Here is a 21,693-nt window from a genome sequence, read left to right as displayed (position 1 = left end):
TTGGGAGACTAGTCAGGTTCGAGAGAAAGATGAACGCAGCAATGTACAAAGACATCCTGGATGAAAACCTGCTCTGGACCTCACTGGGCAAAGGTTTATCTTCCAACAGGACAATGACTCTAAGCACACAGCCAAGATAACATAGGAGTGGCTATCTATGGGTCAACCCTGTCCTTGAGTGGCCCAGCCAAAGCCCAGACTTAAACCCTATTGAACACCTCTGGAGAGATCTGAAAATGTCTGTCAACTGATGCTCCCCATCCACCCTGATGGAGCTTGAGAGGTCCTGCAAAGAAGTATGGGAGAAACTGCCCACAAATAAGACTTGAGGCTATAATTGGTGCAAAGGCTGTGAATACTTATGTACATGGTATTTTTTTTCCCCCTTTTTTTTTTTTTTTTTTTTTTTTTTATAAATTTGCAAAGATTTCAAACAAACTTCTTTCACTTAGTCATTAAGGGGTATTGTTTGTAGAATTTTGAGGAAAATAATGAATTTTTAATCCATTTTGGAATAAGGCTGTTACATAACAAAGTGTGGCGCTGTGAATACTTTCTGGATGAACTATTTACATCACAGGACACAGAACATCTCCATATCCATGCTGATTCCCCCTCCTAAGCATAGCCCCTCTGTTTGGCAAGGCTTTGGATTTTGTAGCAAACCATGAAGCACAAAGAAGGGACAGGATCTCTGTGTCCCATGTTGTACTCCAAGTAAAGGATTTTATGGTTAAAACGGCTGCATCCACATTTCTTAGTGATGGAAATTGTTAATTTGGGCCAATTTGGCCAAAATGAACTATTAAAAGTAATGCAAAACCTGGACTTGGGCTTTAACTCCAGCCTTGCATGAAAATTGTGAATGCCCCCCTCCTGTACTAACTTGCTCACTCAGATTTTACTGCACACTGTAATCTTCTTGCATGTAGTACTTGTAGTAGTACTTCTGTACTTGTAGATACTTATTTTCCTGACTGGAGGGTGACCAGCATTTTATAGCCCTTACTACTTTAACCTTACTGTCCCTAGCCTGCCCTTTTATTCTTCGGACTTCAGTCATGGACGCTCAGCATCACTTTTGGGCATTACCTAAGGGAGTTTACATGCACATGCAGCCTGTTTGGAACGTGCCATCAGGGTGTTTTGATATTTTTTGTAAGTCCTTGCAAAAGCTAGTCTTCTGCCTACTTCAGGGTTGTGGGTTATTGAGAGGAGTACTGAGGTAGGGGGCTGTGATGTTTTCAGAAAGCTATGCACAGCATTCTACCAGACCCTCCCACCAGCAGTAATCTGCCAGCACTGCATCGAGATCCACATAGGCCCAGTGATGATATCGTAGAGTCTAAAATCAGGTATTTAATTAAAAAAGGGAAAGTTTCTATTTAAAAATATCATAAACTTATTGATGGAGAGTTTGTTGGAAACCAGGGCAGGCACAAAATTAAACTGATTAAATGTTAGAAAAAACTGTGCAGTTACCTGCTGATAACTTTGAAGCATAATGTGTATAATTTGAAAATGTCTCCTCTAGGTTTTCTGGCTAATACCTCCTACAGACAAAAATCTGGAAATGTATGAGAATTGGCTGTTGTCGGGGAAACAAGGAGATATCTTCCTGGGCGACAAAGTGGATGAATGCCAGCGTGTGGAATTAAAACAAGGCTACACCTTTGTTATTCCTTCAGGTACCGTTGTGCAGTGATCTAAGGGTAGCGTTGTGTTCAGATAAAGCTCTGTTTCTCCCTGGTCCACGTATCAGATTGTAAATGGGAAGTACGTTCCGCATATATAGACAAGATGAAGTTCTCACTGGCTCAATCTATCAGGGGCCATGGCAGTGTTTACAGCCTCTGTCACTTTTATGTCCTAAAATTTTGCACAACTATTTTGCAACTGCCATAGTCTTAAAGTAATAATCAGCCTCCAAGTCCGAATAAAGCTTCTAGTTTTAAAGGGTTTGTTAACCCACGTGATTTACTTTATATAATCCACTCGGTCTCCTAAGGATATGTCCCCCTGTGTGTGTTGTATAATAAAAAAACAAACAAACTGTATATACCCTATTTGTGAGTGCCGATTGGCTGACAGATGCAGTGGGAGTGGCCAAGATTCCCCCACTGACATCGGTCTGGAGGGGAGGAGAGAGCCAATGGGTAACCTGAGCGCTGATTGTCACTCACAAATAAGGTATATATGTTTTTGTTTTTAATATACAGCACACACACACACAGGGGGACATATCTTTAGGAGACCGTGCGGATTATAAAAAGTAAATCCATATAATTTCCGCTGCGGGGGGGGGGGGGGGGGGGGCGGCTGACACAGGAGTCGATAGGCAGGGAGGGGGGACAATGGTGTCGGGGCTCAGCAGCCATGATAAACCTTAGTAAGTTTACATGGGGGGGGGACAGAAACCGACAGGATCTGCCTGATATTTCAGATGTTACAGGGGGCCAAATGACATGGCGTACGCTTATTATAATTTTTTTTTTTTTTGGTTCACAAACGTTTAATCATGATAGAGTGATCGACTGGCATTTGACCTTTTTAAATGTGTGTATCTGTATATTTATGGTGAATGCTACTGAGAATCTGGATTTCTCATGCACCTTGGAGTGAGGGGTGAAAGCATTGGAGGGACTGAGCAGTGCTTTTACAGTATTTGTCTAAGATTCTGCAGAGAGTGCAGTTATCCCCTGAAGGTTATCAACTTTTCCAGCATTAAAGCAGCGGTGATGGTGTTGCAGTGATTTCACTTTTGAATTATTGAAGCATCATCTCAATATGAGAGGCAATTCCAATTGTTTTACTGACAGTATCAACTGGTATTTACAAAAAATGTTGGCGTTACACAGGGGGCCTGGTCTTACTGGTATGGTCAGCCTGGGTTAGCCTGCTGAGGATAATAAAAGGATTGTTCATCACAGATGGCTGTTGGAAGAAAATATATGTTTAGTCGGTCATGCTGCACATGCAAAAGTAAAGTTACAACAAAGCCCTATTGTGCAGAGACATGACTGGTGCACTTCTGTCAGTGGCAAGTGTGTATGAGAGTCACTGACCCCTGCATATGTTTACATGTGTTTATTACATACTTGTACAGACCAGATAAATGTAACATTGGTAACTTTACCACGCTGACTTTTGATTGTGTATTTACAGGTTGGATACATGCAGTATACACTCCTCAGGACACTCTGGTTTTTGGAGGGAATTTTCTACATAGTTTCAACATCCCCACGCAGCTTCGGATATACAGCGTTGAAGACAGAACAAGAGTGAGTAAAAGGTTTTGTAATTCTGGCTCTGAGTTGCCATAGTAACCAATCAGATCCTTCCTCTCCGTTTTTCATTGTTGTTTTTTTTTCTTCCTGCACTGGGATGATGGCAGTAGAATTTTATATTTGCAATGGGCAAAAAACCTTCCTAAAAAGAGAAATTGTATCCTAATTGTACAGTACAGGGCACAGGCTGAATGTTCATAGAACCAGGGTTATAGACTGGTACCTTCAGATTATTGAACACTAGCAAGCTTTTTCGCAAGTTTCCAAAAGTGATGGGGAAAGCACTCATCGCTTAGTTTATTCTTTTTCTTTGGCTTTGGCTTTTTCAATTACGTTTTCAATCAACTTTTCACATTTCAACCTCGGGAATGGTACCCAGACCCAATGCTGTGGAAATGGCTTGTAATCTTTATTCAGGCACTGGATCCTGCATCGCCCCTTACCTTTGCACTCTGTGCAATATATGTAGATAGCCACAGGGTGCTGTACAGGTTCATGGCTGCAGTCCATTCCTATGAAACCCAGAACCTGAAAACATTTTCAGGGTTATTCCCACTGTGACAGACAAAGCCTGGACCCTACATAGGGACCAGCATCATGGACATGTAAGACGGGGCAACCCTGTATCTATGATGGTTACCCTGAACAGTATGCATTAGCTCTATCAGGAATCCAGGTCTCTGTCTGTTTGGAATGCATTTATTTTACTGTGTAAACTCTCCAAGCTTGGTGCCAAAATTCAACCACCCCACTAACCTGGATGACCAGGTGTTGCATCACATCACATGTCACTTACTTTACCGACAGTTCTGCCTAGAGACTTTTTTAACCACTTCAATATAGGGCACTTATACACCTTCCTGCCCAGACCAATTTTCAGCTTTCAGTGCTGTCACATTTTGAATGACAATTGTGTGGTCATGCGAGGCTGTACCCAAAATAAATTTTTTTTTGTTCACCTTTTTTCTCACAAATGGAGCTTTCTTTTGGTGGTATTTGATTACCCCTGGGGTTTTTATTTTCTGCGCTACAAATAAAAAACACAGTAAATTTTGAAAAAATAAAAATGTTTTTTCTTTTTTGTTACAAAACTTTGTAAAAACTAGGATTTTTATATACAGCTTACCAGTAAAATCCTTTTCTTGAGAGTACATCACGGGACACAGGAGCTCATTACATAGTGGGTTATATAGGTCACCTCTGGTGATTGGACACTGGTTAACCCCAATTAAGGAGAATTCCTCCCCTATATAACCCCTCCCATATGGGAGGCACCTCAGTTTTGTAGCAAAGCAATAGGAAACCACGTAAAATCCAAGAGGGGCGGGAGCCCTGTGTCCTGTGATGTACTTTCAAGAAAAGGATTTTACAGGTAAGCTGTATATAAAAATCCTATTTTCTTGATCATACATCACGGGACACAGGAGCTCATTACATAGTGGGATGTCCCAAAGCAATGCTCCGATTGAGGGGAGGGAGACACAGATCATAATTATAGACCGCCATGGGCCGGAGGACCTAAACTGCAACCTGCAGTACACTGCGCCCAAAGGCGATATCCTCTTGCTCTCTGACATCCACCTGATAGAATCTGGTGAATGGGTGGACTGATGACCAAGTTGCAGCCTTACATATCTTGGCCAGGGAGGCCTGGTGATGCACTGCCCAAGAAGCACTTACAGTCCTAGTAGAGTGCGCTTTCACTTGAAAAGGAGGGATTTTCCCTCTAACACTATAGGCCTGAGAAATAATCTGTCTGATCCACCTTGAGAGAGTGGATTTTGATGCCGCCTGGCCCTTCCTATGGCCTTCCGGCAAAATAAATAAGCAATCAGTTTTCCTTATCTGAGCCATTGCTTGAAGATAGATACTGATTGCCCTAACCACATCCAAAGTGTGCAAGGATTCTTCTTCTGCGGACTGTGGGTCTGGAAAAAAGGATGTTAGGATTACATCTTGATTCAAATGGAATCCCGAAACCACCTTAGGTAGAAAGGACCTGTTGGGGCGCATGACCACCCGGTCCTTATGAACAATTAGATACGGCTCTTTGCTGGAGAGAGCTGCTAATTCTGACACTCTTCTAGCCGTGGAAATGGCTACCAAGAAAACCAATTTTTTGGTCAAAAGAACTAATGAAGCCAGATGCAAAGGTTCAAAAGATTGCCCCTGCAAAGCCGAGAGAACCAAATTTAGATCCCATGGGCATACCGGAGGTTTGACTGGCGGCCTTATCCGCATAGCCCCCTGGATGAAAGCCCGCACCAGGGAATGCGATGCAAGTGGCTTCTGAAAAAATACTGACAAGGCCGAAATCTACACCTTGATAGTGCTTACGGCCAAATTCATTTCTAGGCCTGACTGGAGAAAGGCCAAGATCCTGCTAATGACATACTTTCTAGGATGCCATTCCCTGAGTTCACACCAGGAAACACATGCCCTCCAGATTTTGTAGTAAATAAGCCTGGAGGCCGGCTTTCTGGCATTAACCAGAGTAGAAAGGACTGGTCCCGAAAGCCCACGGTCTCTCAGAATGTGGGTCTCAGCAGCCAAACCATAAAATTCAGACTGTGTAAAGCAGGATGGTAGATTGGACCCTGTGAGAGCAGATCTGGCCGGAGAGGGAGGATCCATGGCCTGCCTACGGCCAACTTCATGATCTCTGCATACCACGGTCGCCTGGGCCAAGCCAGGGCTACCAAAAGGACCGACTTTGTTTCCCTCTTTACTCTTCCCAGGAACCACGACAGAAGCGTGCACGGGAGGAAAACATAAATCAGATTATACTGATCTCAGGAAACTGTCAGAGCATCTGACCCCTGAGCAAGTCCATCTCTTGTTCTTGACACGAATTTGTCCAGTTTTCTGTTGAACCTGGACGCAAACAGATCTACGTCTGGAGTACCCCACCTATGACACATGTCCAAAAACACGTCGGGGTGCAGAGCCCATTCTCCTGGGCACAACTGCTGGCGGCTCAGAAAATCCGTCTGCCAATTTTCCACTCCTGGAATGAAGACTGCAGAAAGGCATGGAACATGCTTTTCTGCCCAGACAAGTATGCGATTCTCCTCTTTTTGCGCTACCAGACTCCTGGTACCGCCCTGGTGATTCATATAGGCCACTGCTGTGGCATTGTCGGACTGAACCCGAACAGGGAGACCCCGTAGTCTGGAAGACCACCTTATGAGAGCCATATAAACTGCCCCGAGAAGCTATTGCCCAAGACATTTATGGGCAATAGCTTCTCGATCGCAGACCATTTCCCCTGCGAGCATGTCTCCTCTAATACTGCTCCCCAGCCTGTCAGGCTGGCATCTGTCATAATAACCTTCCATGGAAGAGGAAGAAATGTTTTGCCTTTCAGCAAATTCTTGGTTTGTAACCACCAGACGAGACTCTTGCGTGTCCTTGGGGATAGACGCATAGGAAGATCCAAGGATTGGGGCTTCCTGTTCCAGGCCGCAAGGATGCATCTTTGCAGAGGCCTTGAGTGGAACTGGGCAAATGGAACAGCCTCGAAGGAGGCAACCATTTTCCCTAACAGTCTCATGCATAACCGAATGGGGAAGATCTCCTGCCCAGAATTAGGCGCACCTGTTCCCCGATGGCCAAGGCTTTTGGCCTTGGAAGAAACACCTTGCCCTGAGTGGTGTCGATAAACATACCCAGGTATTCCAACCTGGTAGCAGGCTGTAGGGACGACTTTTCTAGGTTTATAATCCAACCTAGGCGTTCCAGGTGTTCCTAGTGTTCTGGAAACACTGTGGTTCAGGAACGCTACTGTTTTCAGAAGCAAGTCGTCTAGATAAGCCATGACGGCTATACCCTGAGCTCTTAGGTTTGTCAAGAGAGGGTCCAGAATCTTTGTGAAGACTCGAGGAGCCGTAGCGAGCCCGAACGGCAAGGCCACAAATTGAAAATGGCGCCGCTCTACCGCGAACCTTAGATACTTTTGGTGTGCGGGAAAAATTGGCACATGGAGATATGCATCCTTGATGTCTATTGATGCCATAAACTCTCCCCCTTGCAGGGAGGAGACCACAGTGCGAATTGACTGCATTCGGAAGGACCGGATGTGTAAAAACCGGTTCAGATCCAGGATAGGTCTGGCGCTTCCATTTGGCTTCGGAACGGTGAAGAGATTTGAGTAAAACCCTGAACCCTGTTCTTTTGGGTCCACTTCTACTATCACCCATTGGGACAGTAAGTGATCCAAGGCCAGAAATAGCGTTTTTTGCTTTACTGGATCCCTGGGGATCCTTGACCTTAGAAAGCGAGAAGGTGGAATCTCCTGAAACCCTAGCTTGTAGCCCAGAGACACTGAAGAGATCACCCACTTGTCCCGGATCTCTTCCCGCCAGGCTTCTGCAAACTGCCGAAGCCTCCCCCCCACTCGGCCGAGCGGGGGCGCCCCTTCACAAGGAAGCTTTCGGGCTCTGCTTGGCAGGCTTCCGCCCCCAAGTCTTTTTCTGCCCTTGGGCCCGGCCCTGAGCCTTTCCTGTAGAGGAGGGTTGAGAAGGCCGTCGCCACTGCTTAGAGCTTGATGCTCCGGGAGAGAGAGAACGCCTAAATGACGGACATTTGCTCTTTTTGAATTTGTCTAATTCTTCTCCAAACAGACGTTCCCCTTTAAACGGGAACCCAATCAAATGCTTCTTGCACGATAGCTCAGCTGCCCAATTCTTTAGCCATAGGGCCCTTCGCATGTGTATCAACAGGAGAGATAAACGAGATGCTTGTTGGACAGAATCCAAAATCGCATCAATCATGAAACACAGAATTTGAGGTATTTCTGCATAATTCTCCTCACTGGGAAGGAGGCCAAGCATCTGCTTAACCTGTTCCTTGAGGAACTGACACAACCCCACGGCTGCGACTGTAGGTTGCACTACAGCGCCAGTCATGGAAAAGGAGGCTTTTAATAATGTTTCCAACCTCTTATCAGTTGGATCTTTAAATACCTGAGCATTATCCAACGGACAGGTCAGGTTTTTATTCACACAAGAAGCAGCCGCATCGACAGATGGGACCCCCCATTTCTTGGAGAAACTTTCCTCCAGAGGATAATGCATAGAAAACCTTTTAGGAGGAGTAAACAGTTTATCGGGATGTCCCCAATCCTCATACATCAATTTATCCATTAAGGGATGAATTGGAAAGGAAAAAGCAGTCTGTGGGATTTTCCTGACTCCTAGGGAAGAAACAGAGGACGTAGCGACTTCAGCAGCAGGCATTCTGAATGTGGTAAGCACCAATTCAGTATAGTACTGCACCTGTTTTCTGAGCGCCTGGGAGGAGGGGACTCTCTCCTCTTCCTCTGATTCCTCCGACTGCTCAAGATCCCTGTCCCAAGATAGGGATCTCTCCTCGTCAGAGAGAGGAATCTCAGCAGAGGGAGGGGATCTACCCCTTTTCCTGCTATCTTTCAGGGAAGCAGAAATAAAATTCATGATTCTCCCTTCAAAACCCTCCATTGTAGCCCTAAGGGAGTCCTCAGTGACACATGCCGGGGCTGGGACATTAGGAGAGGCTGCAAAACCTGACAGGGGCACTGACTCATCCTGAGAGGCTGGCTCCAGTCTTGCAGGGGGGGATGGTAACTTACAGGCATTTTTAGAACCCCTGGACCTAGGCGGTGATTTACCAGTGCCCTTGTTACCTCCCCCTGAGACCCTCTTACGAGGAGACATAGTCCTAAGCTACAAAGCAGAGGTACTAGTACAAAGTGCAATCACTGTTGTGCTAAAAGTCTCACAATAACATATATATGCTTAATACTGCACAACCTGATGCTGAGTAGGTGTCTAAGGTTTGCCTGGATCCAATCCCCTGGGATGCTTACTGCCCACAGCTCCTGTGTCTCTCACTTACAGTCCCCTGACGCTCTGGGCTTTTAAATCTGGCGCCTGCGTAGTACAGTGCTGTGCACACCAACGTGCAAGGCTCACAACCACACTCCCCCCTCCTCCATTAGCCCAGGAGCGCGCACGTGCACGAGGACCGCCGGAATCCAGGGGGGGGGGGAAGGAGTCTCATCAGAGCCACGTGGGACCCCCAGACTACGAGGGGACCCCTGTGTTACCTTGTTGTGGCAGGGACTGCAGTGGAGACGTGAGACAGCTGGAGAACCAGGCTTCACTGAGCGTGTGTACTGAAAGGCATGTAAGTATGCATCAGGCTGCTCTTACTCCCTCTAGTGGTGGAAACCAGGTAAGACATACAACTACTCAAAATGAAGAAATCCATTATATATATATATATATATATATATATATATATATATTAGGATTAACTTCCCTTACCTGTCCTCGCCGCAGGAATTGCTGAAACAGACCATTTCCAGCCTTCACCCATCACGGCAAGCAGTGTTAGCCAACCTTCAGGTTTATCTGGGGCTCTTTCTCAGAAGAGCCTCCTACCTGGACCTTGTAAAAGACTCTGCCAGAAACTTTCGTGCGCTCTGTGTAAACAGTACACCAAGTCTGGTTTTCACAGAGCCCAGTCTTCCAACAGGAGAGGACTTACAGGCCAAACCTCGTTACTTAGGCTGACTAGGGTAGGGTACCATACCATCTTGGGAGTCAAATATGGGCCCGAGATATGGATCCGGTTTATTGTAGCCCTTATGCCCCCGCAGGGACCTGCACAGAGCTTTCTTCATAGCACATGTTTTACGTGACCAACCACCATAGACATTGGCGAAAAAACTGAGGTGCCTCCCATATGGGAGGGGTTATATAGGGGAGGAATTCTCCTTAATTGGTGTTAACCAGTGTCCAATCACCAGAGGTGACCTATATAACCCACTAGGTAATGAGCTCCTGTGTCCCGTGATGTATGATCAAGAAAGTATGTTTTCTCCTTCGTGATCGGCACTGATGAGGCTACACTGACTGGCACAGATTAGGCAGTACTGATTGGTGGCACCTATAGTCGCTGATGGGTGGCACTGGTGGGCGGCACTGATCAGAGGCGCTGGCAGGCATCACTGATGGGCACAGAGTGCCACCCCCTAATGGGCAATGATCGCCATCCCTGGTGGGCTTACCTGGTGGACATGTGTGGTCATCCCTGCTGGACATGGGTGGGCATCCTCCGGGGGGGCTGCACTGATCCATTAGTGCAGATCCCCCCATCAGGAGAGCAGACGATCGCCTCTCCTATACTCACATCTGTCAGAAAATCTTGCGAGTGCTCAATCACCTGACGGTACCTGCATATAACCCGCGATCAATGAAACTTCAGCCTGTGTCCTGTGCTGTACTCCCAAAATATGGAATTTATTGGCAAGTCAAAAATCCTTATTTCTGGGTAAAAGCCATTATTAAATGTCAGGTCTGTGACTGAAAACCTCAGCCACTGGTTTATTAAAATGGAGCTCTGAGTGAAAATGAATAAACTTGGAAAAAGCGAACAAGAAATTGTTTGCTGCAATATTCGCCTCACTCCAGGGATTTCCCCCAAATAGTTCCTTTCTGCTACTAACATTGGTTTAATGGTGGCCAATGTCATGCAAACCACTTCCACTGAGCCCAAGCTGTATACTGAATCATACTGACCATTGATGCGTGTCTGCAAAGGCTGTATATAGTGAGCAGAGCAGTGAATTCCTCTTTCTGATGAACTTTCATACTGAAACAGTAAGCAAAGACACTGTGAAGCTGTAATAATACAGCGTGTGAGATAGAGGTCGACCGATATATCGACCGATATTTGCCGTTTTTTAATTAATCAGCATCGGCCGATTGAGCTGATAAAAAGGCCGATTTAGAACAGCGCGACATGGAAATGACTTCTGTAATAGAAGTCAGTGTAAGTTGCCTGAGGGTCCGTTCACACAGGGGCAACACGACTTTCAACACGACTTTTGGAGGCAACTTGGACACGACCTGAACACGACTTGGGGCGACTTACAACACGACTTAATTCGCCCCAGGCCAGGCGACTTTTGCTGCGGCCAATCAGAGAATAAGCTCTCAAGAGGGAACTCCACGCCAAATTTATGAAAAAAAATTGGCGTGGGTTCCCCCTCCGAGAGCATACCAGGCCCTTAGGTCTGGTAAGAATATTGAGGGGAACCCCCTACGCCGAAAAAACGGAGTGGGGGCCCCCCAGATCCATACCAGACCCTTATCCGAGCACGCTACCCCCCCCCCTCCTGAGCCGTACCAGGCCGCGTGCCCTCAACATGGGGGGGTGCCTTGGGGAAGGGGGGGCCGCGCGGCCCCCCCACCCCAAAGCACCTTGTCCCCATGTTGATGAGGACAAGGGCCTCTTCCCGACAACCCTGGCCGTTGGTTTCGGGGTCTGCGGGCAGGGGGCTTATCGGAAACCGGGAGCCCCCTTTGATAAGGGGGCCCCCCACCCTATGTGAATTAGTATGGGGTACAACGTACCCCTACCCATTCACCTGTGAAAAAAATGTAAAAAAAAACACAACACAGGGATAAAATAGTTTATTGCACAGCTCCGGGGGGGGTCTTCCGTCTTCGGGGGTCTTCTCGCCGGACTCCTCCGCTATCTTCTGCTCTTTTGCTAGCGGAGGTGCCCGGCTTTCTTCTTCATCGCCGCCCTCTTCTTCCGACTTCGGGGGTCTTGTCCCCCTCTTTGGTTCTTCTTGCCGAGCCACCGCTTCTTCATTCAGCTCTTTTACTAGCGGCCGCCCGGTCTTCTGTCGCCGCCGCCTTCCTTTATTCTTCTTCTTCTCCTGGAGATGTTAACTCGACGCTCTCTCCGGCCGCAATGCCAGAGATGCGGTGCGCAGCGACTTATATAGGGACAAGGGGCGGGGTCGCCGGTTGATGTCACATGGTGACCCCGCCCCCTTACGATGTCACAGTCCCAGCATCCTCCAGGACTGTGACATCGTGACACCATGTAACATCAACCGGCGACCCCGCCCCTTGTCCCTATATAAGTCGCCGCGCACCGCGTCCCTGGCATTGCGGCCGGAGAGAGCGTCGAGTCAACATCTCCAGGAGAAGAAGAAGAACAACAACAACGGAAGGCGGCGGCGACAAAAGACCGGGCTGCCGCTAGTAAAAGAGCTGAAAGAAGAAGCGGTGGCCCGGCAAGAAGAACCGAAGAGGGGGACAAGACCCTCGACGTCGGAAGAAGAGGGTGGCGATGAAGAAGAATGCCGGGCTCCTCCGCTAGCAAAAGAGCTAGCAGAAGATAGCGGAGGAGTCCGGCGAGAAGACCCCTGAAGACGGAAGACCCCCGGAGCTGTGCAATAAACTATTTTATCCCTGTGTTGTGTTTTTTTTTTTTTTTTTTCCTTTTTTTTTCACAGGTGAATGGGTAGGGGTACGTTGTACCCCATACTCATTCACATAGGGTGGGGGGCTGGTATCCGGGGGCCCCCTTATTAAAGGGTGCTCCCGGATTCCGATAAGCCCCCAGACCCCGACAACCAATGGCCAGGGTTGTCGGGAAGAGACCCTTGTCCTCATCAACATGGGGACAAGGTGCTTTGGGGTGGGGGGGCCGCGCGGCCCCCCCTTCCCCAAGGCACCCCCCCATGTTGAGGGCACGCGGCCTGGAAAGGCTCAGGGGGGGGCCGCACGCTCGTCCCCACCCCCTTTCCTGGCCGTCCGGGTAGCGTGCTCGGATAAGGGTCTGGTATGCTCTCAGAGGGGGAACCCACGCCAAATATTTTTTTCATAAATTTGGCATGGAGTGCCCTCTTGAGGGCTGATAATTCTGTCAGAGTCGCCTCTGTATAGATGGAGATCCGACTTGGAGGCGACCTCCATTGAAATCAATGGGTACCGGTCGCCTACAAGTCGGATTCAAGTAGTACAGGAACCTTTTCTGAAGTCGGAGCAACTTCAGTAGTGTACATTAAGACGGCTCTCATTCACTTACATTGCTTTTTAAATGTTGTCCGACCTGAGGCGACTAGGGGCGACCTGAAGTCGGATCGGCGTTGCCCCTGTGTGAACGGACCCTGAGTCATCATAGAAATTACTTTCCTCCTCTCTGGGCAGTCTGCCAAGAAAAGAGCAAAAAGATACAATGTTTAAACTTAAATGAATGAACTCATCTGTGTGTAGAAGTTCTCAGTTTAACCATTTAAAGACTAAATCTTTTCTGACACTTGTTGCTCACAAGTAAAAATCCTGTATTTTCTGCCAGAAAATCACTTAGACCCCCCAAAAATTATATATATTTCTTTAGCAGAGATCCTAGGGAATAAAACGGCGGTTGTTGCAATATTTTATGTCACACGGCATTTGCACAGAGGTCTATCAAATGCATTTTTTGGGGAAAAAAATACACTATTAAAAAAAAAAAAAATTTAAAACAGTAAAGTTAGCCCATTTTTTTTTTTTTCGTCCAAAAGTTTTGACTACCTGTTTTTATTTAATATATAGGTTTTTTTTTTTTTTTATCTAAATCATACATACAAGTAAGCTGATTGGAGGTTTTTGTTTAACCACTTCAATACAGGGCACTTTCGCCCCCTTCCTTCCCAGCCCAGTTTTCAGCTTTCATCGCTCTAGCGCTTTCAGTGACAATTGAGCGGTCATGCTACACTGTACCCAAATGAAATTTTTATCATTTTGTTCGCACAAATAGAGCTTTATTTTCGTGGTATTTATTCACGACTTCGTTTTTTATTTTTTGCGATATAAGCGCAAAAAAGCGGAAATTTGGAAAAAAAAAACTATTTTCTTTTTTCTATTTTAAAAGAAATCCAATAAAATCAAATTTTGTCATAAATTTAAGCCAAAATGTATTCTGCTACATGGTTTTGGTAAAAAAAAATTCTGTTAAGTGTATAATAATTGGTTTGTGTGATCACGGACATATGTACGCAAATGATCATGTACATATGTGTGCAGATAATCATTGGGACATGTGATTTTAGTGGGACATATGTGGGGGACATGTTTTTATTATTAGGGACATGTGTTTTTATTATTTGGGGACATGTATGTTTTGGGGATATGTGTGTTTTGGGGATATATGTGGGGACTGTGTTTATACTGTGTGGTGTGTTGTGTGTACACTAGACTGGTGATCAGTGTGTAAAAAGCTGTAAAAAAGCAGCTCATACTCACTGATCATCAGCCGGCTGCAGTGATCTGCTCTCCTCTCCTCACCGATGACTTCTGTGTGAGGAGAGGAGGAGCCGATTGCCTAGCAACCGGCTGTTTGTTTACATCACATGATGGCCGTGATTGGACATGGCCGTCATGTGATCAGGAGGGCCAATCACAGAGCCCTCCTGCCGATCTGAGATGTGCCGTGTCCGGGTGACATGAGCACAACGGGATCGCGCCGCTGCGTGGGCACGCGCGCAATCCAGCTCCTTCTGAAGGACGTTCCTGAACGTCCTATCAGAAGTAGACGGCTCCCACCCGGCCAATGCACATATACGGCCGGTTAATGGTTTTTAAGTGGTTAATAAATGTTTAAATGTAAGAAATTTTCTGCATCACTTATGAAGGCTGCTTTCACACTGGAGCGGGCAGGCGTTGATGGTAAAACGCTGCAAGTTTTAGTGGCACTTTACCATCATTTTATCGGTGCTAGTGGGGCTCATAAAACCCAGCTAGCGGCCGAGGAAGAGGTTAAATGTGCCCGTGAAGCACCGCTGCCAAATTGCATTGCATGCGCTTCGGCAGTGGTGCCCATTCATATCAATGGGCAGGAGTGGTGGAGGAGCGGTATACACCACTCCAAACGTGCTGCTTGCAGGACTTTTTTTTTTAAGATCCTGCCAGCGCATCGCCTCCTTGTGAAAGCACTCTGTCTTTCACACAGACTGCAGGGGAGCCATTTTGCAGGCACTTTACAGGCGCTATTTTTAGCCCAAAAGCGCCTGAAAAACGCCCCAGTGGGAAAGGTGTGTTAGATTTTATGAGATGAAGGGGGATTAAAAAAAAAAAAAAATTAAAAAATTAAAATAAAAAAAAAGGAAAAAAAATTAAAAATAAAAATCTGCATCCTATATCGGCCATCGGCCGCCATGATTTCTAAATATCGGCATCGGCCAGAGAAAAACCCATATCGGTCGACCTCTAGTGTGAGACTTTACCAAAATACATTCTGTGTAATAAAGCAATTTCACTTTTTTTTTTTTTGTATTGCCAAACACCCTTCTGCTCTTTGAACATTTTTTGCGTACGCAAGTCCTGCATTGTAGCAACTAATAAATGTGCTCTGTTTTTCTACCTGCCAGGTCCCCACAAAGTTTCGCTACCCATTCTACTATGAGATGTGCTGGTACGTGCTGGAGAGATATGTCTACTGCATGACCAAACAATCGCACCTCACCAAGGACTTTCAGAGGGAGTCGCTGAGTATGGGTGAGTGGCTTCTTACTTCTTGGTAATGGGTACAAATGCCAAGAAAACGCATACCATAGGAGTAATTCTTACTGTGTACTTCTTCTTGGGTCATCCAAGATTCTTCACTACATCTCTGCTTGAGTTGATCTCTACATAAAACCTATCCAGTCCGGCTCTTCCTAAAAATGATTTTAAAGCATTGTACATGGACTCCAGTGAACTGGACATGCGGGGCTAGCTTGGAATGTGACTTTTGCGCACTGGACTCTACATTGTGGAGCTTTGCAAACCTCTGTGTACTGATAAAAGTTGGCTACCAAGTGCTGAGTGTGTTAAGTTAGGCCACTTTACATTATCAGGAGATATATATCAATATCTCTATATATCTCCCAGACTAGATATTCATAGACCCTGGGTTATAGGCTGGTACCTTCAGGTGACTGGATACCCACAAGCTTTTGAGGAGACCCAACCTTTAACCCTATCCCACGCCGTCAATCCTCAGTTATTTGCTAGTGTTTTAAGGTGAGGGATCCTCTTCTCCCTTATGGAGAAGACTCTTTTCACACAACCTAGTTTATTATTTTATCTTCGGATTCTTCAATAAACTCCTCACTGTCATTTAAAACAACATAGAAGCAGTGCATCGGGTTCGGTACAACTTTGGTAAAATCTCGGAAGCTGTACCCAGACCTCACACTGTGGGGGACAGACTGTAATCTATCTCCACAAGCTAGCTCCTGCATGGGTGCTCACTTTGGTACTGGGGGGCAATGTGTGTAATTAGCTGCAGGGTGCATTACAAGTCTGGGATGTGGTCCATGCCTATGGAACCAAGACCGCTTCAGGGGTATACCCATCATGACAGGCAAAGCCTTGGGCCCTATAATAGAGACCAGTGACATGGACAGGTAAGATGGGGTATCCCGGTATCCTTTGACTGTTACTGTAGCCGCACAGCGCGTATCAGACCTTAATATCTCTTACTTTTTTACTGGTTAGTATGTGCTTATATGCTAAAAACTATTAGGAAAACAGGATTGTGTTTGAAACATCTGTTCCAGTAGTAGACTCTGCCTTCTCAGTCTTAAAGCGGTATTAAACCCAAAATTGAATTTAATGCAGCTTACCAATCATTAGATTGGCTGCCTTTGTTTTCCGTTTAGGCATTTTTTTTCCTCTCCTGTTTTCACCTAGTGATCTGGTCAGTGACATACTCCCTGTATTAGAGTGCCGACACTATGGATAATAGAGCAACAGAAACACCTTTTGGATAGCAGCATTCTCAGTCTGGGCGAGGGGAATAAAACCCCTTCCGCAGATGTACGTACTTGGCTTTCGGGGGTTATACATGGATGATGCCCGCAGCTGCAGGCATCATCCCGATAGCGTTTTTTTTTAGAGCGGGCGATCTGCTATCCAGGGATAACAACTGATGCGGCTAAAAGCTGCTAGATTGTTATTCCGGGTGAGTGGGAGGGGACCCCCCGACGCTCTTCCCGGGCCTCCTGTCCCACCAGGAGGCCTGATCGATGATCTGCCGCTTCCAGTGGCTAGTGACAGACATGTAAACACGGGAGCAACGTCACTTCCTGTTTACTCTGCTGCCAATGGTGCCGGATTTTAAGAAATATATGGTATTCAGATGCACCGTTTTCGGTGATCTGAATTCTTTGAAGTGCAAAGCAGGGATTTGGGGTCTTTTAGACCCCCGATCCCTTCATAAAGAGTACCTGTCACCACCTATTACTGTCACAAGGGATGTTTACGTTCCCGGTGACAGCAATAAAAGTGATTAATTTTAATTTATTTTTTAAAAAAAACAATTTAATAATATAAAAATAAATAAGAAAAAATATATTTTTTCAAAGCGCCCCCGTCACCATGAGCTTGCGCAGCAAAGAAAACGCATATAGAAGTCGCGCCTGCATATGTAAATGGTGTTTAAATCACACATGCATTAGACCTCCTCTGTAACTCTAACCTGGTAACAGTTAAAAAAAATAAAATAAAATTTAAGCGCGCCTATGGAGATTTTTAGGTACCAAAGTTTGTTGCCATTGCACGAGTGCGTGCAATTATAAAGCGTAACATGTTTGGTATCTATTTATTATCTATTTATTCATGAAAGTGTCCCCTTTCCCAAAAAGTTGCGCTTAAAACACGGCTGCACAAATATCATGTGACATAAAACATTGCAATTTATTACAATCTCCATTTTATTCTCTAGATTCTCTGCTAAAAATACATATATAATGTTTGGGGGTTCTAAGTAATTTTCTAGCAAAGAATACGGATTTTAACTTGTAAACACCAAATGTCAGAAATAGGCTTAGTCATGAAAGGGATAAGATGCACTAGCAGATTTGATACACTAAACAAATTAAAGCCAAACTCCAGTTAACACCTTTCAAGCAGTTACCGCAACAGTTAAAGATTTTACATTAATGACTGAAAGCTGACCATTGTAAGCACCCTTTTCAGTGTTAAATCGTTTGTCACATCCCTCTAACTGCTACATCTTCAGAACAGCTTGGTCTGTTGAAACAAAGACATATTGGCAAGCTCACCAGGTGAAAATAAAGAAGGCCTAAAAAAGAAAACCAATGCAGCAATTACATATAAGAACCGATGAGCTGCAATATAATAAATGTTTGCATTTGGTTTAATACTGCTTCAGCCCTGGTAGATGTTACCCCCTTCCTGACCAGAGCACTTTTTGCGATCAGTACTGCATCGCATTAACTGACAGTTGTGTGACATTGCACCCAAACAAAACTGACGTCCTTTTTTTCCCACAAATAGAGCTTTCTTTTGGTGGTATTTGATCTTTTTTTTTGCGCTATAAACGAAAAAAATATGCATTTTTTTTTACTTTTTGCTAGAATATCCCCCACAAATAAAAAAAAAATTTTTTTTTTCCTCAGTTTAGGCCGATATGTATTCTAATACATACTTTTGGTTAAAAAGAAAAAAAGCAATAAGTGTATATTGATTGATTTGTGCAAAAGTTATAGCGTCTACAAAATAGGGGATAGTTTTACTGCCGTTTTTATTTTTTAAATTAGTAATGGTGGCGATCTGCGATTTTTTTTTTTTTTTTTTTTATCAGGACGCCGACATTATAGCGGACAATCTTGACAGTATTTTGGGACCATTGTCATTTATACAGGGATCAGTGCTATAAAAATGCACTTATTACTGTGTAAAATGACACTGGCAGTGAAGGGGTTAAGTGTGTCCTAGCGAGTGATTCTAACTGGGGGGGTGGACTTCAAGTCACATGACAGCGATCACCGCTCCCAATGACAAGGAGCAGTCATCTGTCATGAAACAAGCCAGAATGGGAAATGCTTTGTTTACATAGGCACTTCCCCTTTCTGAGGCTCTGTGACGCAATTGCTGGGAGACCGGCGGACATAGAGTACGTGGCGATGCTCCAGTGCCTGATATCCCCGGCTCTTAAAGGGGACATACGCCCATTTGCCCACCGCTGCCATTGTGCTGACCTATATCGGTGTGCGCCGGTGGGTAAGTGGTTAAACATCTTACTCTGCCTAAAGATGTCCTTTCATTTAAAGGTTCTGCTGACAGAAAAATTGGGGACACATTTAAAAGCTTTAGCGTTTCAGGCCCAGCTCTGCAACCAGCTGTTGCTGCAGGTTATTTTTGCCATGCCACAGCTAACTGAACTAGGGCAAAAAAACAACCAAAAGGGACCTGTCGTCTAGGACTGACCCTTGGCAGAGGACTTCAGCTCTGTGAGGCGGTGCCAATTCCAGGACTTGCATGTTGCTGTTTGTGATGTTCAGACAGTGGCACCCTCCAGGGCTAAATTGGAGTCTCCGCTGGGCCAGAATCGGCTTCGCTGACTGGTTCCCAAATACATTTTTATGAACTGAAAGCCTATAGTTTGGTTTATTTTTTTTTTTTTTTTTCAGGAATATCAGGTTTGTAGTAATTTCAGACTTTTTTTTTTTTCTTTTTTTTTTCTAATTTAGACTTGGAGTTAAATGGCCGCCGGAGACCAGACACACCCTCTTCATCTTCATCTTCCTCCTCTTCATCTTCACCCTCTTCTTCTTCATCCTCTGAATATGACGACTCCTCAGATCAGGATTGGGAGGAAGAAGAGGGCTTAAGGAAAAGAGACAGAGACAGAAGGAAAGCTGAGCGGGAACTTCAGAGGAGGAGAGAAAGGGAACGACGGCAGAGGGAGCGGGAGCGTCAGCACAGGGAGGAAAGGATACTTCTTTCTAGCTTCCACCCTGCACACCAGCCTCTCACACCACCTCCACCTACTCCTCCCTCACCACCAGCCAACACACCGCCATGTTTAACATGGTTTGAGCTTGAAGGCCTACTCTGCCTTGTTAAGAAGCTTGAATCTCTCCCCCCACACAGGAAGTGCCTGCCTGATGGCATTCAAGATCCAGAAGCTCTTCTTGCAGATGTCCGGGTGAGTGCTCAAAAATACTTTTCTGCTATCCTACATTCTGTTCTAGGTGATTTGCACATTTTGTGGTTCATCCTTATGGTGGAACGTGAGTTTTTATGAACTTTTTTCTCAATTGTGGGCATTGTGACATGTTCTAGTGACCAGTAAACATTGAGATATTTATTGGTTGGTACCATTTCTTCTGTAGTAGTAGGAACTCCAAAGTCAAGAAAAAGAGGTCAGTGCCAGGAATATAGGAGACTCTTGAATAAATAATGATGGATAATGGTAAAAATTTACTGGAGCTTCTTTAATTTGATGGCAGAGGGAGGTTTTTATAGATATCTGCAACATGATTGAGTTGTGATGATATTTAGATCTTCATTGTAGTGGTAGGAGGATTAGAGAACATGCACTGTTTTGAGTTCAATTAGACTTAATGATAAATGAGAAGTAATAGAAGGACCAAAATAATCCATCCTAGAGGAGATGCTGCTCCCTTCACCCTTCTGTGCTGCATTTATGTCCTGGGTCATGTGAAGATTAGAGTTCAGAATGGCTGACCTTTCCCTTCAGCAGAGCTCATGTGACCTCAGTGTTTAGACCTCAACATACGTGCTCAGCCTTGAAAGGAGCCTAGAGAAGCACTTTACTTCTTTTTTTGTATTTTGGTCTCATGTGTTAATGTGTCTTTATGCTAGCATGGCATTAACAAAACCCTTTACTGGTAGATGACTGATTAGTCTTTGTTAAATTAAAAAGGAATTTGGGCAGGCTGATTATGGAAACGTGTCTTGGAATATATTGGAAAACAAAGCATTAAAAATTTTTTTTTTTTTAGTTTTAGCCTTCCATAGGTAACCAATTTTGATGGATGAATCCAGAATCTGCTCTACCCATGTCCCAAATGCTGTTTGACTCTATAGTTGAATTGGCTACTAATTTGGTGTAGAAAAAACAGCTTCATTTCTTCTGCGTGAGGTCGGGAGAGGCTGATTTTGATGTAAATAAGTTAGTTCTGCAAATTACAAGATGAGGAAAGTGTAGTTGTTACTAGTCCCTGTCCTAGTAAGATAACGTTGCTCCTCCAAGTATACAGTGATTGCTGTGTCATTCTAGGGCAGGAAGTGTATTTCTAAAACACCAGGGAACAATTCAGGGAAAATACTTAAAGGAATAGTTCACCTTTACCACAATACTGCCTATGCAGATAAGGGGCATCTATAGATAAAAACAAACTAGGCAGCTCTGACTAACGTCGAATAAGGCCCTTGTTCAGGGGTCTCAAACTGGCGGCCCTCCAGCTGTTGCAGAACTACAACTCCCATCATGCCTCTGTCTGTGGAAGTCATGCTTGTAACTTGCAATGCCTCATGGGACTTGTAGTTGTGCAAGAGATGGAGGGCCGCCAGTTTGAGACCCCTGCCTTGTTAGAGGTGTAGACCATTTACATACCTTCTGAAACATGACTGCAATACTCCCAGGACGTTGCTACACTGAGGCCTTATCATCCACCGTCACAGGAGGGAGCTGTCTCATGATGAGCTACTACATCAGGGGGAGATGGAGCATGTCAGGGCGTTAGAATTGAGAAAGTGCTCACTTCTGTGATGGTGGAGGTGAGCAGTGACGACTAGGCCTCACTTGGTCACACCCTGGAAGTATT

At 45.2% G+C, this 21,693-nt stretch overlaps 1 protein-coding gene across 2 annotated transcripts in view; it reads left to right on the top strand.

The window, feature by feature from the left end:
• The window catches only part of KDM2A (lysine demethylase 2A), a 213,559-nt gene that overhangs the window by 72,874 nt on the left and 118,992 nt on the right, over positions 1-21,693 (top strand). For both annotated transcript variants that reach the window (XM_077454675.1, XM_077454676.1), the window contains exons 9-12: positions 1,535-1,688; positions 3,166-3,281; positions 15,481-15,607; positions 19,591-20,048. In XM_077454675.1, coding sequence (XP_077310801.1) covers positions 1,535-1,688; positions 3,166-3,281; positions 15,481-15,607; positions 19,591-20,048 — 855 coding nt within the window. The remainder of the gene's footprint in view (positions 1-1,534; positions 1,689-3,165; positions 3,282-15,480; positions 15,608-19,590; positions 20,049-21,693) is intronic.

This window comes from Lithobates pipiens, unplaced genomic scaffold, assembly GCF_037356315.1.
Source record: "Lithobates pipiens isolate NorthernLeopardFrog02 unplaced genomic scaffold, aLitPip1_a1.2 Scaffold_25, whole genome shotgun sequence".
NCBI classification, from domain to species: domain Eukaryota; kingdom Metazoa; phylum Chordata; class Amphibia; order Anura; family Ranidae; genus Lithobates; species Lithobates pipiens.
The sequence above is the reverse complement of the archived record's forward strand: the minus strand, read 5'-3'. Positions and strand labels throughout refer to the sequence as shown.